This window comes from Scardinius erythrophthalmus, assembly GCF_964197995.2.
Source record: "Scardinius erythrophthalmus genome assembly, chromosome: 2".
Lineage (NCBI taxonomy): Eukaryota > Metazoa > Chordata > Actinopteri > Cypriniformes > Leuciscidae > Scardinius > Scardinius erythrophthalmus.
Genome location: NC_138222.1, coordinates 48001408 through 48017589, shown reverse-complemented (window position 1 = coordinate 48017589; position 16182 = coordinate 48001408). Strand labels below are relative to the sequence as shown.

The window sequence follows — 16182 nt, the reverse complement described above, 5'->3', positions numbered from 1 at the left end:
GTACTCTTGATTCCTTAAAGACAACATTCAGCACAACAGTTACATGGTATACTTTTCATTCGACTGAAATCAGGTAGGACCCAAAATAACTATTTAGAAAATCCCTAAAGCACTCTCTTAAGATATGCTGCTTAAATGATTACACTTCCTTACTAAAGACCTTAGCTTTCTAACCACCGATTTATCTTAAAGGGACAGTTCACCCCAAAATGAAAATTCTGTAATTTTACTCACCCTCATGTTACAAACCTGTATGACTTTCTTCTGTGGAAGGAAGATGATAAAAGAAGATCATCTGATAAATGTTTCAGTGTTTTTGTCCATTGTCCAAGTGGGCATTTGGCACCAAAACTGTTTGGTTTCTAATGTTCTTCAAAATATTTTCTTTTGTGTTTCACAGGAGAAAGAAAGAAAATCCTATGAGTTTGGAACAACGTGAGGGCAAGTACATGATGAGAAATTTCATTTTTGGTTTAAATCAATGTTTCTTGAGGTTGTCTATTCCTGAGAAACTTGCTTTGCTATGTCATGCCTAGATCCAGCATTTCCTCCAGTGTCTTCACTGCTCAAGCCACTCCAGGATCGACCCAGCCTCCGAAAGTGTTCTCCAGGTAGAGCGCCACAGCCAAGGGCAGACGGTCTTGAAACTTCCCAGCCACCACCTGCACGCCCAAGGGCAATCGCTCCTTACTCAATCCCAGTGGACACTGGGTCACCGGCAGGCCGAGGATGTTCAGGATCCCTAGAAATAGGTGAAAACAAGTGAAAGCGGTTTCAATTATATTAATATATATTCTTTGCTGTATATTTAAAGGATTTCCATCTACTTCTATTTGACACTCCTAATGTTATTGATTAGCCTTGCTGCAAAGATAAACTCAATATTGAAGTCTGTTCCTATCTGACCTCTTCAACTAATAATGGCTTCAAACTTTTTATAATCCATTTCTTGACCGTAATAGACACACATAAGGTTATTGTTACTTAATGGACTCCATATCTGTGGCCCAGATCAAGAGCATCAAATTTCCAAAAGTGGACATTGTGTGTTTAATAATATATGATAAAGGCACAACAATCTCTGGTTCTAATGATTGAGACTGACACATGGTAACTGCTAACAAAAAAATTATCAGCTAGATTACATTAGTAAAGGGTTATGTTTGAGATTGTTAGTTAAGGAACTGTTACCTGTGTAACCAATATTATATGGGGTAAATAGGGGGTGGTGGTGTTTGGGGGCGAGAAGAGGATGAGAGGGGTAGAGCAGCACTCCATCTGTCCCCAGCAGATCCTCCATCTCTCTTTGCAGTTCTTCTTTCTGCTTTAGCATGAACTGAGATGGCTTAGAGCTGTGAGAACTCTCCATTAGAGCCAAACCTGAAATCAGCCACAAGGGAAATACATGTGTCTCTTGCCAGTTGCTAGTATGAAAGACGTTTGAAGAACAAGCCCCAATTATTCAACCCTGAACAACCAGTTAAAACAAGACTGTTTGCCAAAAATTACGATCCAGTATTTAGATCAGTGTTAGTTTACCAATAGCAGCCACAGTGTGTTCAGATCTTCCAAATGTCCTCTTTATTAGCTCCCAAAGAGGCCACACGGAGCCTCCATCTGCCATTAGCTCAACAAAAGGCTGTGGAGGCTTGAATAAACACAAACACACACTCAAACTTGCTCTAATTCTCTGCATGTACCATGTTTTTTTTGGTTGCTAGTTGCTACAGTCATTTGTTGAAAGCAAGTAAACAATATAGACTTTAAGCAACTGAGTCTTTCATAAAGTACTCAAGTCAAGTCAACTTGATTTTAGCGCTGCATACAATACAAACTGTTTCAAAGCAGCTTCACAGTAATAAACAGGAAAATATGTCGATTGATGTAAAATGTATCCAGTATTAGACAAATTTAAATTCTGCTGTAAAGTAGCTCTAAAAAGACAAGCGAGTTCAATATTGGTTCAGTTCACTGTGTAAAGTTCAGCTATAAGCAGCTCTCAAGGCAGTTCAATGTTGATTCAGTTCAGTTCAATAACAGCGTCGATCTTGCAAAAAATTGCCAGTCATGAAACGAATTCGTTCCAGTCAAATAGATGATAATACTGAATATTAAGTAACTTGTGGTACTACACACCTTGCCATCTTTGTCAGGTAGAGCCAAGAATGTGTCCCAAATCTGAAAAGAGTATTTGAGCTGAGGAAAACTAACTTCTTTGACTGTAACTCCTAGATCCGCCTCTAAACGTGCAGCCACCTGCGAACAGAAACAACATTTTTCAAATAAGGCTCATATTAGTATTCTGAATATATTCACCAATATTGTATATGTGTGTACACTCACCTAAAGGATTATTAGGAACACCATACTAATACTGTGTTTGACCCCCTTTCGCCTTCAGAACTGCCTTAATTGTACGTGGCATTGATTCAACAAGATGCTGAAAGCATTCTTTAGAAATGTTGGCCCATATTGATAGGATAGCATCTTCATGTTCAAGAAACCAATTTGAAATGATTCGAGCTTTGTGACATGGTGCATTATCCTGCTGGAAGTAGCCATCAGAGGATAGGTACATGGTGGTCATAAAAGGATGGACATGGTCAGAAACAATGCTCAGGTAGGCCGTGGCATTTAAACGATGCCCAATTGGCACTAAGGGGCCTAAAGTGTGCCAAGAAAACATCCCCCACACCATTACACCACCACCACCACCAGCCTGCACAGTGGTAACAAGGCATGATGGATCCATGTTCTCATTCTGTTTACACCAAATTCTGACTCTACCATCTGAATGTCTCAACAGAAATCGAGACTCATCAGACCAGGCAACATTTTTCCAGTCTTCAACTGTCCAATTTTGGTGAGCTCGTGCAAATTGTAGCCTCTTTTTCCTATTTGTAGTGGAGATGAGTGGTACCCGGTGGGGTCTTCTGCTGTTGTAGCCCATCTGCCTCAAGGTTGTGCGTGTTGTGGCTTCACAGATGCTTTGCTGCATACCTCGGTTTTAACGAGTGGTTATTTCAGTCAAAGTTGCTCTTCTATCAGCTTGAATCAGTCGGCCCATTCTCCTCTGACCTTTCTTTCCCATTCTGACATTCAGTTTGGAGTTCAGGAGATTGTCTTGACCAGGACCACACCCCTTAATGCATTGAAGCAACTGCCATGTGATTGGTTGATTAGATAATTGCATTAATGAGAAATTGAACAGGTGTTCCTAATAATCCTTTAGGTGAGTGTATATGCAAATAATGTAGTAGTTGCTTTGCTTTGCTTCTCACCCTCTTTTGAGCTTCAATGAGCTGTTTGTCTACTGGAGATGTCAACGGAGATCCACCATCATCTACTACAGTGAAGAAATGTAACTTTTTCAGATCCACCTCTTTTGAGAGGAAGAGCCTAGAAAATAATACTTGGTGTCAGTACTAATTTGTTTTAAAAAAAACAATATTTGCATTCTCTGGTTTTTATTTATTTGAGATGTACTTGTCTGCAGTGGGCCCAGCCATTATCTTCAGAAGAGGAAGCAGGTCTTCAGCGTAGCGACACATTGGACCAGAACTCAGGTAGTCATTTTGTAGACCAGAACATATGGGAAACTGATCGTCATTTAAAACCACACCTGAAATGAAATAAACTCTCCCTTTATGATAAGGTACACCCTATTTTTCCTATTAACAGAAAGATGGTTTTCTGATTGTCCTTTCAGCAAAATGAATACCTTTTGAAGGTTTGTGGCCAAATATCCCATTGAAAAAACACGGCATGCGGATACTTCCTCCAATGTCAGAACCGATACCTATCATAGATGCACCACCACCGATGATACTTCCCTCTCCACCTACCAAGAAAGAATTGATGTTTAATAGTTTATGGCTAATTATCAACTTTTTAATGTTATGTTAAGCTGAACATCAGTGCAAAAAACATGGAATTAAAACCGTGACCAATGAAGTATAATTTTTGTATAGTCTTAATGAGTTTAATATTTATATAAGATTTATAAAAAATATTCCTTTTTTCTTTTCTTTTTTGCAAGACCTGAGCTTCCTCCACACATCCTCTCGAGGTCATAGGGGTTACTGGTGATCCCATAGAGGTGGTTGTTGGACTCCATCCACATGCAAAGCTCACTGGTGTTGGTGACGCCTAGAGGAATGGCTCCAGCTCTCTTCAACAGAGCCACAGGAGGAGCATCCACATTGGCAAGTACTCTACTCCGGGATTTCAACCCGCCAGAATTGGGCATACCTGTGGGAGCAGATAACATCAAAATGAATAATTTCTACTATCCTATACAGCAGGGCTGGACATTAAGCCTTGTCATGTGCTCGGTCATTCACTTGTCCGAGTAAAAAAAGTTGCTTGTCCGTAAAAAATATAAAAATGCATATATAAATATAATTTATTCTGAAGCAATATTCTCTTCAGAGAATCAGTTTTGACATTTAAATCTGCATTTTTTTACAATATTTATTTAAATTAATAAATATGTTGACATATTTAAAGATATTGATTTTAGTTGACATTGTTTTATAATTTTACCAATCTTGAAGCTTGCACTTAGAAAACAAATAGTACTAGTCCAAAACCATACATTGTCCATACCAAAGTAATTTTCAGTACAATCAGTTAGTCATTGATAGGTCCATTGATTTTCTTAGCAGAAGCTTTAAGAGAACAATTCAAATCAATATTTGGTAATACGTTATTTCTATGGTCCACTTTAGACATTCTTCTAACTATAAGTAACTTTATTTTGATGGTCCCCCAACAGATGTTCTAGTGACTACAAGTAACTATGCATGTACATGTCAACCTATTCTACTAACCCTAACTGGAGGTAGTAGAATGTCTAAAGTGGACTGTCAAAATAAAGCGTAACCCAGTATTTTGTGTCCACGTTATTTGCTGGCAAATAGCTGTTTAAATAGCGAGAATTAGTCAAATAGACTTTATCTCAAAATAAACTTAGTCAGGGTGATACTGTGTGGGTGGATGCAAGGCAAAGAGGATTCTGGGAAGTGCACCCTGTAGTGCGAATGCCTCTTTGACAGACAGCGGAACACCCAGCAGTGGAAATCGGTTCCTCAGAACTTCCTCTCCTCCATTCTCCTCCTCTATTAGTTTATCTGCATGAGCGGCTTCCTGAAGGGCGGATGAGAACCTGAAAGAGAGGGCAGTGGACATTTATAGTGAAATGTCCTGTTCAGTCATCCATAAATGTTGCCAGCTCTATAAAGCGAGTACTCACCTGTCTTTGACCAAAGCATTGAGCAGTGGGTTTACTTCCTGGATCCTGTCAATGTAGGCCTGCACAACCTCCACACTAGTAAGCTGAATTTACAAATCAAAAAGGTTAATGTTCAGTTTTACAAAAGACCATGGCAAGCAGTGGTGGTTTTAGTCTAGCTCTATCTACACTGGTGAATATGTAAGTGAAGTGATGTTGTTTTAGGACTTATATTACTTGTGTACATAATCACTTACAGACATGATCAGAGGACCCTGTAAACATTGTTTACCATACTTTGCAGTGCCTGTAGTGTAAAAAGTTTTTTTTTTTTTTTTTTTTTTTTAAATGTAGTTTTCATCAAAAAATAAGCAAAATGTAAACATTTTCTCAATTGATACTTTATATGTTGTTCCAAACCTATATGACTTCCTTTTGTGGAATATAGTTATTTATTTATTTTTAAATATGTAACTTTTTTGCTTTAAAAGCAGCAAAAATCACTATATCTATGTTATATATATTTTTTTAGTTACGTACTTACATTATCCCGACTGTTTCCTACAACTTTCAAACCAGGAGAAATTTGTAATTTAATTCGAAGACACGTCCCGTTTCTTTATTTCCGTTTTGTCGCCGTCAATAGCGTCATATCCGCGTTGTCCCTGGTTTCCGCTCGTGCTGCCATAGCAACCAGAGCCGTCTGATAACCAAAGCGACAGACGTGGACAAATGTGTAGTTCGCAATGTCTATTTGCACGCTGTTGTTGTTTCGTTCAAACATTATGGACCATGGCAAGCAGACTTTGGATAAAAAAGGAGAACTAAAACGAGAATCAATATCAGTGCGGTGTTTGAGATGCCGAGAGCTCCCATAGACAGTATATAAACGAGAGCTCCACGTCCGAGACTTCGACCGCTCCTACATGTACTTTATTAAACAGGTGAGCACATTTACATACAACTAATCAATGTTATATAGTTCAACAATGATAAAATGTCAGAATATGATCTGTATGTTATTCTAATGTTGATCTAGCTTACTGCTAGTCTCATATAGACAAACTAACACATTTCAACACTAAAATGCAGTTTAGTGTGCTAGTGTAATGTTAGACCAAGTGAAACAGCGCTGCGTTACCTCACAAGTTTAATTTGTCTAATAAATTGACCTGTGAGTAGTAATTCTGCGTGTAGTTTGGTAGAATGAAATGTCCATATTCCTTTTATATCCGCGGGACTCGCGTCGCGTGTGGAGCTGATAGCTGTCTCTTAGCAATCCCGAACTGCTTTATATCACATTCATGATAAAAGCATAGATGTATTCAGTCATCCATAAACATTATTAGATCGGTCGGCTTGACGTTGACGACAAGATCCATAATTCTTAGCAAATGTTGCACAACTATGCCTTTGTTATTGTAAATAGGTTAGCGACCCCTAGTGGCGAAAAATCCCATACTGTCCGTTTAATCTCATTGGTTTTTTTTTCAATCTCATTTGTGTTCCACAGAACAAAGTCAAAAAGATCTGTTACGACATGAGTGTGTGTAAATTACACAATTTTCATTTTTGGGTGAACTTTTCATTTTTTTTTTTTTTTTTGACAATTTTAAGTTTTTTTTAATGGCATGTCCTTGTGTTATTTAGTAAGCAACAAATGAAGCACAGTGCAATATATGTTTTCTCCACATGTAGGAGTTTTGGACATAAAGGTCAGGGAAGTAAGCCATGGTGTGCCAATACATTTAGGCTCCAGAGCCCTTTGTTACTTTTATCCATGATAAAGTCAACAAGATAACTCAAGATTACAGTCTAGTCTATAGATATATGCAATAAAGCATGCCTGATTTAAACCTTTGGAACAGAAACACTGTTACAGCAACAAGTTACATTTAAGTTTGGTGCTGAGCTGTCATTCTTTTAGTGCACACTACAGACATTGTTGCCTTGCATAATAGAAACAGAGATTTATCCATGAAAAAAACGGCAAGAAACCTAAAGATAAAATAATTGATTAGCCTTCTTTTCATTCATTAAGTTCACAAGTAGCCTCTATACATTCACTAATTCTCAGCCATGACAAAACTAATGCAAATGAAAGCCCAAACCTCTCTTCTGCGTATCTTCTCAGCCAGTTGCACTGCAGAGAGAGTAAGCAGTGGGTTTCTGATAGGAGGGAGATGTTTTGGTCGCTTTGAGCCGGGTGAGACCAGCCTAAAGAGAGCCAAGAACAGCCTAGGCACGAGGACCAGGAGGCAATGCTGCACACGCTCTCCGATTGTCAAAGCCATTGTGGGGAGAGCAGAGATTATGCGGCAACAGATGAAAAGAGCAGTGTACACATGCCACACCCCTAGCATTTCATCCCTGTAGACGCTGAACTTTGACCTTATTTATCTCCTGTGTATCAATCACAATACTTATGCAGTCACCACACTTATGGTCAAGTCACCTTTATTTATAAAACGCTTTATACAATACAGATGGTTTCAAAGCAGTTTTACAGTTATAACAGGAAATGATGCATTTCGGCTGCTGTTCAGCTGAAGTCAGTTCAGTGTTGATTCAGTTCCGTTGTAACTTCATCAAGGTGACAGTATGGAGGGAAAAAACTTTGGGAGAAACCAGGCTCAGTCGGGGGGCCAGTTCTCCTCTGGCGAATGAACAAACACGGTGTGATTCAGGTGTGGTATGGTATTACAGGTATGATACGGTCCATTTATAAATTAGGAGGTTTTGTACACTCAGGCCAATAAGGGACAATGGGGTGAGAAAATTAAGGAAAAATCCAGGTTAATACTTTGGTCTAAGGAGGGTCCCATTCTTGTACAATACAAAAAACTGTTCTGTAAACTGATATTTATTAAAAAAAATGTTACTTCCATGTAATATGTGTGATGAGTAGCAGCTGGTTAAAAAGGCAGTTTATACTATTGACTTACTTGTATACTATTGACTTCATAGTCGGTGATACAGCATACTTTTAATTCATGTGAAAAAAAATCATACATTAGTTATGCATAACACTGTTGAAATGAAAATGTTTTTGCTTTTCATTTGTCATAGCTTCCTCCAGCAGTCAACTGGTGTCTAAAGGGCTTCACAAGTATTATCTGTACTATTCTTTATGTAATAGTCATCTGGTATGTCTTAAAAATATATATTCCAGATGTTTATCACAGGCCTTTGTCTTAACAAATGTTCCCAACAACAAATATTGTATCAACGTTTTGCTTTACCTCTTCTTCATGCCCTATTTTAAAACCTTCTTACACTTATACAAATGAACACGTGTATCAAACAGACAATAAAGCTGTAAAACTTCATCTGTTTCATGCGAGTAAGAAAATATGGGGGGAGCTATGGGGTTAATGTAGGTGGGCGGGAGCTTTCAGTGAAATGAAACTAAGCCGAAAATTTTGGGAATCTTTTGGAAACGTGTTTTTCTTTAGACAACAGAATGTTTGTTCATCCGTTCATACGTAAGAGGCATGAGAGCGCAGCAGACACTCACAGGTACGTGAAAGACATATAGTGTCATGTTGTGGTCTTATTCAGTAGGGTAAGCTACATGTCTGAGGCAAAACAGAGCAATCCAGGTTTAAGTATGAGTCAAATGCTCTTTTTACAGCACTGAAATGCGATCAGCATTTGATTGCTTTTAAAAGCTGCAGAGGGCACATTAAATTGAATAAAAGTGACAGTAAATACATTTATAATATAAAAAAAACTATTTTAAATAAAGTCTGTTAATTTAGCTTTCTATTCATCAAAGAATCCTGAAAAAATATATTTTCTACAAAAATATTTAGCAGCAAAAACTGTTTCAACATTCATAATAATGTCACGCGAGAGGTGGTATTAACATTAATGTGACATGGCATCTTACTGAAGCCACAATTGGCACATTCCGCTATGCTAAGTGGCACATGCGCCAACTGATAGTTTTGTTTGTCAGCTGTTTTTTCTTGCGCAGGCCATGTTACACTTACTGACAGTTACTGGCATGCATGCAGCATCATGCAAAAATAAAGGTGTATAGTATAGGACGGGACTTTTAATGCAGTATACGCAGGCCAGCTGACAGTCTTGCCTGGGACCGGGACGAGATAATCTTAGATGGGCCCCCCCCCGCGCCCAGATCTCTCCTTTTCCCTTGCTCTTCCTCTCCTATGCATTAACTTTGTTAACAAATACAACTTTTGATTTCAATAATGTAGGCTAATAGTAGCCTAAATATTAAAATTAATATTAACAATACTGTAGAAGTGCAGTTTATTAATAGTATGTTAACTAATGTAGTTAACTAGAGTTTAATAAATGGAACATTATTGTAAAGTGTTACCGATTTTTTTTATACACCGATTCAGTGTTGGACAGATCAGTTGTTTTAACCATTCATTAAAGTGAATCGGTTCAAATGAGTCATTCGTTTTTGCGTAGGCTATTGGACGTGTCATTAGTGGACGTGGCGGCTTTCTGCTCGTTATGCGCCCAGTCAGGCGCAGCAGTCATTCTATTCTACATCACTCACCGATCAAATAAGGCGGCCGCCAAAAAAAATTCAATGCAGGAAAACCCCTGACGCTCATAAACGTTGGCTGCGCTGTTTCTTACCTTGCTCTTGACTTTACTAGTTCCAGCTTCACCGTCACCACATTTTTTTAAATATTTGTTTTGAAAATCTCTAAGGCCTCTATTTTCTTCTTCTCTTCTTCTCTTTTCTTTCCTTTTTTGAGCATCGGACTTGTGCTGACCGGACATTTTGAGCGTACTGAACTTCAAATCAAATGACAACAACATCAAATTTTGATCAGTGGCCAAACCATTTTTGTGTTGGGAGTGGGGGGGTTCTTGACCACTATTTCAAGTACAATTAGGAAGAAAACAAATAAAAAGCTTTTATGTAACTCAAATATTACATATTTTTTAATTATTTAAAAAAATATATATTTATTTTTTATTCCATAATTTAATGAGGGCCCAGTTCTGGCCCATAGTAATGCAAGTCTGCTCCACAGACAGTTTGTAGCCCAAGCCAACCTTATAGAGCTTGGGTTGAACAGGAGTGAAGTCATCTGGGACATGTTTCTTGATTTCTTCCGGCTGTCCCCCAAGCTTTTCCCAGAATTCCCGAGGTTCATGATTCTGCATCAAAGTCGTAATCTCTGCCTTACTTTTTCACAACATTCCTGAGACGTTGGTGTCCGTGCCGGAGATGGTGTCCGTGCCGGAGATGGTGGTGTCCGTTCCGGAGACGCTGGTGTCCGTGCCGGAGACGTTGGTGTCCATGCAGGAGACGGTGGTGTCCGTGCCGGAGACTTTGGTGTTTGTGCCGGAGTCGGTGGTGTCTGTTCCGGAGACGGTGGTGTTTGTGTTGGAGACGGTGGTGTCCGTGCCAGTTACATTGGTGTCCGTTCTGGAGACATTGGTGTCCGTTCCGGAGACATTGGTGTCCATTCCGGAGATGCTGGTGTCCGTTCCGGAGACGCTGGTGTCTGTTCCGGAGACGTTGGTGTCCGTGGTCTCCTTTCCGGAGACGCTGGTGTCTGTTCCGGAGACACTGGTGTCCGTTCCAGAGACGTTGGTGTCCGTGGTCTCTGTGGTGTCCTTTCCGGAGACGGTGGTGTCCGTGCCGGTGTCTGTGCCGGAGACAGTGGTGTCCATTCCGGAGACGGTGGTGTCTGTGCCGGAGACATTGGTGTTTGTGCCAGAGACAGTGGTGTCCGTTCCAGAGACGTTGGTGTCCGTGGTCTCCGTGGTGTCCTTTCCGGAGACGGTGGTGTCCGTGCCGGTGTTTGTGCCAGAGACAGTGGTGTCCATTCCGGAGACGGTGGTGTCTGTGCCGGAGACATTGGTGTTTGTGCCAGAGACAGTGGTGTCCGTTCCAGAGACGTTGGTGTCTGTGCCGGTGTCCGTGCCAGAGATGTTGGTGTCCGTGACATTGGTGTCCATTCCGGTGTCATGGTCGCACCAGAGACTGTTCACGTCATGCCTGCCAAGCCAGAGACGGTTCACGCCTGGTCAGCCGCGCCTGAACCCTCATCTCCAACAAGATGGCCGTATCGCCGCCCGAACCCTTGCCCATGCTGCCTGAGCCCTCAAAGCCTGTCCCTGAGCCCGTGGACGTGCCTGCCGGGAGGGGGGAGCACTGTCACAGTCACCAGCTAACTGTCACTGTCATCGTCACTGTAATCTGTTAGTCTCCATCTGGATGCATTTCCCAGCATCCTCCTTGGCCCACACCTGCACCTCCTTCACCATTACCCGCACCTGCCAGCTATCATCATCGCCTTCACTCATCGTCTTCAGCTGTTGTCTCCATTGTTCATCTGTGTTTTTAAGTTCCTCCTTGTTCAATGTTCATTGTCAGTTATTGTTTGTGTTAATCTAATCTTGTTACTTGTCAATGTTCATCGTCTTCATTGGATCTAATTCGTAACAGTTATAACTTACATGAGATGAAAAAACTTGAATTTTATTATTATTTTTATTTTTAAGTTTTTGACAATTCGATTAAAAAAAAGTATTAATATGTATGAGTTGTTGTTTTACTCTATGAATCTACTGGTCGTGATTTTTGTTGTGAAATAAGACTTAATGTAGCTTTATTTATTTATTTAAATCTTAAAAAGGGCAAAAGCACTGGCAGAATCTCCAAAATCAAGAGAGACCAGGAATCTGGATTTATCTCCATGTAAGTCTAACCCACAAAAATAACAGATTAGTGCTTGAAAGACGTAATAATTTTCCTCATTTGTGAAGTAAATATCATAAATGAAGTTATACTTCATACTTCTTTAAATATCTTTTTTTTTTCAGCCCCATTATCCTCCACTGGTCTGACTGAGGAGCTCCAGTGTTCCATCTGTCTGGATGTGTTCACCATTCCAGTCACCACTCCATGTGGACACAACTTCTGCCAGATCTGCCTAAAAGAATTCTGGGACAACTGTAAGGACTATAACTGCCCAATATGTAAAAAAAACATTCAACCAAAAACCTGAGCTCAAGGTCAACACAACACTCAGAGCCATTGCAGATCTCTATAAAAAGAGAAATCGTCTGAAAATAGCTGAAGTGCTGTGTGACATCTGTACGAAGACGAAACTGAAAGCCCTGAAGTCGTGCCCTGTGTGTCAGTGCTCTTACTGTGAGGCTCACCTGAAGCATCATTTGACAGTTCCAGGTTTAAAACAACACAAACTTATCGACCCTGTAAAAAATCTCCAGGATCATTTGTGTCAGAAACACAACAGACCTCTTGAGCTGTTCTGTAGAGATGATCAGACGTGTGTGTGTGTGATCTGCACTGTGACCGAACACAAGAATCACAACAACGTCCTTGTAGAGGAGGAGAGTGTAAAGAAGAAGGTAGGAAATAGCTAAATGAAAGCATGTCTTTAGAATCCTCAAAAAGAGAAGAACAGACGTTTCTTAAGACATTTTTTTTTCCGGATAGCTTTTTTAATAAGTAAATCAAGTAAATGATTTTACTTTCTTATTTTATGTATGTTTATATACTGTTATTATATTATTGTTTTCTGCCTTGAGAACCTTACTTTTATGGCACTATTATTATTATTGTCATTATTCTTGTTATTATTATTATTTTTGCTGTTGTTCTGTCTATAGACCCAGCTGATGAAGTCACAGACAGATGTGCTGCAAATGATCCAAGACAGAATAAAGAAAACTGAAGAAATCCAACACTCAGTGAAGCTAAGAAAAGCATGTTCATATACAGTACTGTGCAAAAGTCTTAGGCATGTTAATACCCCCCCCCCCCCCCCCAAATGGTTTTAAGTCAGTTATTTATATCTTTTGCTGTAGTGTGTCAGTAGGAAATATCAGTTTACATTTCCAAACATTCTTTTTGCCATTAATTGTAATAATCCAGTGAGATTTGTGTATGCACAAGGAATCTGACAACAGCCGGTATGATCTAATCTCACCATCATCGAGTCCGTCTGGGATTACATGAAGAAACAGAAAAAACTGAGACAGACTAAATCCAGAAGAACTGCGGGAACGTCTCCAAGATGCTTGAAGAAACCTTCCTGCAAAGCTACAGTACTGTGAAAAGTACTGGAACTTGTGTTAAAATGCTGTAAAGTGAGAATGCTTTCAAAAATAAAATCACAAATTGAATTTATTTATGATTTAACTTCTATTAACTAATTCAAATCAATATATGGTGTAACGACCCTTTGCGTTTAAAACGGCTTTTGTCCAGGTACACTTGCGCATAGTTTTTCAGGTAGCTTTGCAGGAAGGTTTCTTCAAGCATCTTGGAGACGTTCCCGCAGTTCTTCTGGATTTAGTCTGTCTCAGTTTTTTCTGTTTCTTCATGTAATCACAGACGGACTCGATGATGGTGAGATTAGATCATACCGGCTGTTGTCAGATTCCTTGTGCTTACATGAATCTCACTGGATTATTACAATTAATGGCAAAAATAATGTTTGGAAATGTAAACTGATATTTCCTACTGACACACTACAGCAAAAGACATAAATAACTGACTGAAAACTATTTTTTGGGGGGGGGGTACATACATACACACACACACACACACACACACACACACACACACACACACACACACACACACACACACACACACACACACACACACACACACACACACACATATATATATATATATATATATATAATTTATTATTATCTAATATTTATAGAAAAGTTAATATTTGATTTATTATATTCATTTTTTAAAAAGTTCTAAGAAATAAATGTTTTTTTTTTTTTTTCATGATTCTGACTAATCAGAAGAACACTGAAAAAGAGAAAGCGGACTGTGTTGAGCTGTTCACGGATCTGCTCCGCTCCATTGAGAGCTGTCAGTCTGAGCTGCTGGAGGTGATGGAGCAGAAGCAGAAAGCAGAAGAGAAGCAGGCTGAAGAGCTCATTAAAGAGCTGGAGCAGGAGATCACTGAGCTGAAGAGAAGAGACTCTGAGCTGGAGCAGCTCTCACACACTGAAGATCACCTGCACCTCCTACAGGTCAGTGTCTGTCTCTCTGCTCACAGCACATCACAGGACACAACACTCAACATGCTTCTCTCCTGCTGTAGACTTATCCATCCCTGTGCAGCCCGTTAAACACCAAGATCTGGACTGGGATCAGTATTAACACTTGCGGGAGTGTGGAGACTTTGAGGAGTGCTCTGGCTCAGCTGCAGGACACTCTAGATAAGAAACTCAGTCAGACTGGTAGGTTGCACAGATTCTTATTTCACAATAATTGTCTTATCTCAGTTCATGATGATCAAACTTTTACAAACAGTCACTTTTTAAAAAGGCAGGGTTTTTTTCTTGCATTCATTCAAATAATTAATTAATTCATTCATTCATTCATTGCATCAATTTTATTCTTAAATAAGCACATTTAATAACATGCATCAGTCTGCAGTGTATTATTTGCCCTATAGCATTTAAACAAGAATTCAATTCATAAATGTCTATATGTAAATAAAGATCTCATCATCTTTTGTTTTCATGTATGCCACAGTGATAAAGAGGATCCAGCGGTATGCAGGTACAGTGTATGATACTCACTCATATATATTCTCACAGTACCTTAAATGAACTTGATAAGAGATTTACAGCATTCCAGTTTGACTGAACTTGTTATTCCACAATCTTTCTGTTATGGAGCTGTGATTCAAATTCTCTCTCTCTCAGTGGATGTGACTCTGGATCCTGATACAACACACCCCAAACTGACCCTATCTGAAGATGGACAAGTGCGACTTGGAAACATAAAGCATGACTACCCACACAATTACAAGAGGTTTGATAAATATATTATTGTGCTGGGAAAGGAGGGTTTTTCCTCAGGGAAGTTTTATTTTGAGGTTCAGGTAAAGGGAAAGACACAGTGGTGTTTAGGTGTGGCAAGAGAATCCATTAACAGGAAGGGGGATCTGTCCCTGTGTCCTGAGAATGGAAATTGGACTTTGTGGAAAAGTAATGAGAACATGTATAAAGCTTGTGAGTCTTCCCCTGTGTCTCTCTCCCTAAAAGTGAAGCCCCAGAAGGTGGGTGTGTTTGTGGATTATGAGGAGGGTCTGGTCTCCTTTTATGATGTGGAGTCCAGGTCTCATATCTACTCTTTCACCAAGCAGTGTTTTACTGAGAAACTCTATCCTTATTTAAGTCCTTGGACTATTGATAAAGGTAAACATTCAGCATCACTGATCATCTCACCTGTCAGTTACAATGAATAAATTACACCAAAATGAGAGGTCCTAGATGATGACTTTTTATATAATCATGAATCTGAATCAGGATATATGTATGTGCTTTTGCTTAAAGATTGATATATGTGCATTTCTTATTACAGACTGTACAAATCTATATACTGCAGTAATTGTAAATGTTCAGCATTTTTGTAGGAAATTATTTTATGCATGTCAGAGTGTAATGATGTGATGATGACCTGTAAAGAATCATACCTTTTCAATTATTGCCTGGCATAATAAAAAATCTGAACTTTATCCATGAAATATCTTTCATTTATTTAAACAGGTTTACGTACATTATTACTACATTATTACATACACTCACCTAAAGGATTATTAGGAACACCATACTAATACTGTGTTTGACCCCCTTTCGCCTTCAGAACTGCCTTAATTCTACGTGGCATTGATTCAATAAGGTGCTGAAAGCATACTTTAGAAATGTTGGCCCATATTGATAGGATAGCATCTTGCAGTTGATGGAGATTTGTGGGATGCACATCCAGGGCACGAAGCTCCCGTTCCACCACATCCCAAAGATGCTCTATTGGGTTGAGATCTGGTGACTGTGGGGGCCATTTTAGTACAGTGAACTCATTGTCATGTTCAAGAAACCAATTTGAAATGATTCAAGCTTTGTGACATGGTGCATTATCCTGCTGGAAGTAGCCATCAGAG

At 39.4% G+C, this 16182-nt stretch overlaps 2 protein-coding genes across 2 annotated transcripts; one reads left to right on the top strand and one right to left on the bottom strand.

The window, feature by feature from the left end:
- Positions 1-566: 566 nt before the first annotated feature.
- Positions 567-7527, bottom strand: faah2b (fatty acid amide hydrolase 2b; the record flags this gene model as incomplete). Its single annotated transcript, XM_081392517.1, has 11 exons — positions 567-742; positions 1192-1380; positions 1540-1648; positions 2137-2256; positions 3282-3399; positions 3487-3622; positions 3722-3841; positions 4042-4251; positions 5031-5167; positions 5255-5337; positions 7345-7527. The coding sequence occupies 11 exons, from the start codon at positions 7525-7527 to the stop codon at positions 567-569; spliced, it is 1581 nt and encodes a 526-aa protein (XP_081248643.1).
- Positions 7528-8651: 1124 nt separating this feature from the next.
- btr09 (bloodthirsty-related gene family, member 9) lies at positions 8652-15759 on the top strand. Its single transcript, XM_081392464.1, is given in 9 exon segments — positions 8652-8752; positions 11872-11933; positions 12059-12225; positions 12227-12610; positions 12872-12967; positions 14030-14263; positions 14335-14473; positions 14772-14798; positions 14945-15759. Coding segments are annotated over 9 exon segments (1710 nt in total). The 5' UTR covers positions 8652-8696; the 3' UTR covers positions 15490-15759.
- The last annotated feature ends 423 nt before the right edge of the window (positions 15760-16182 follow it).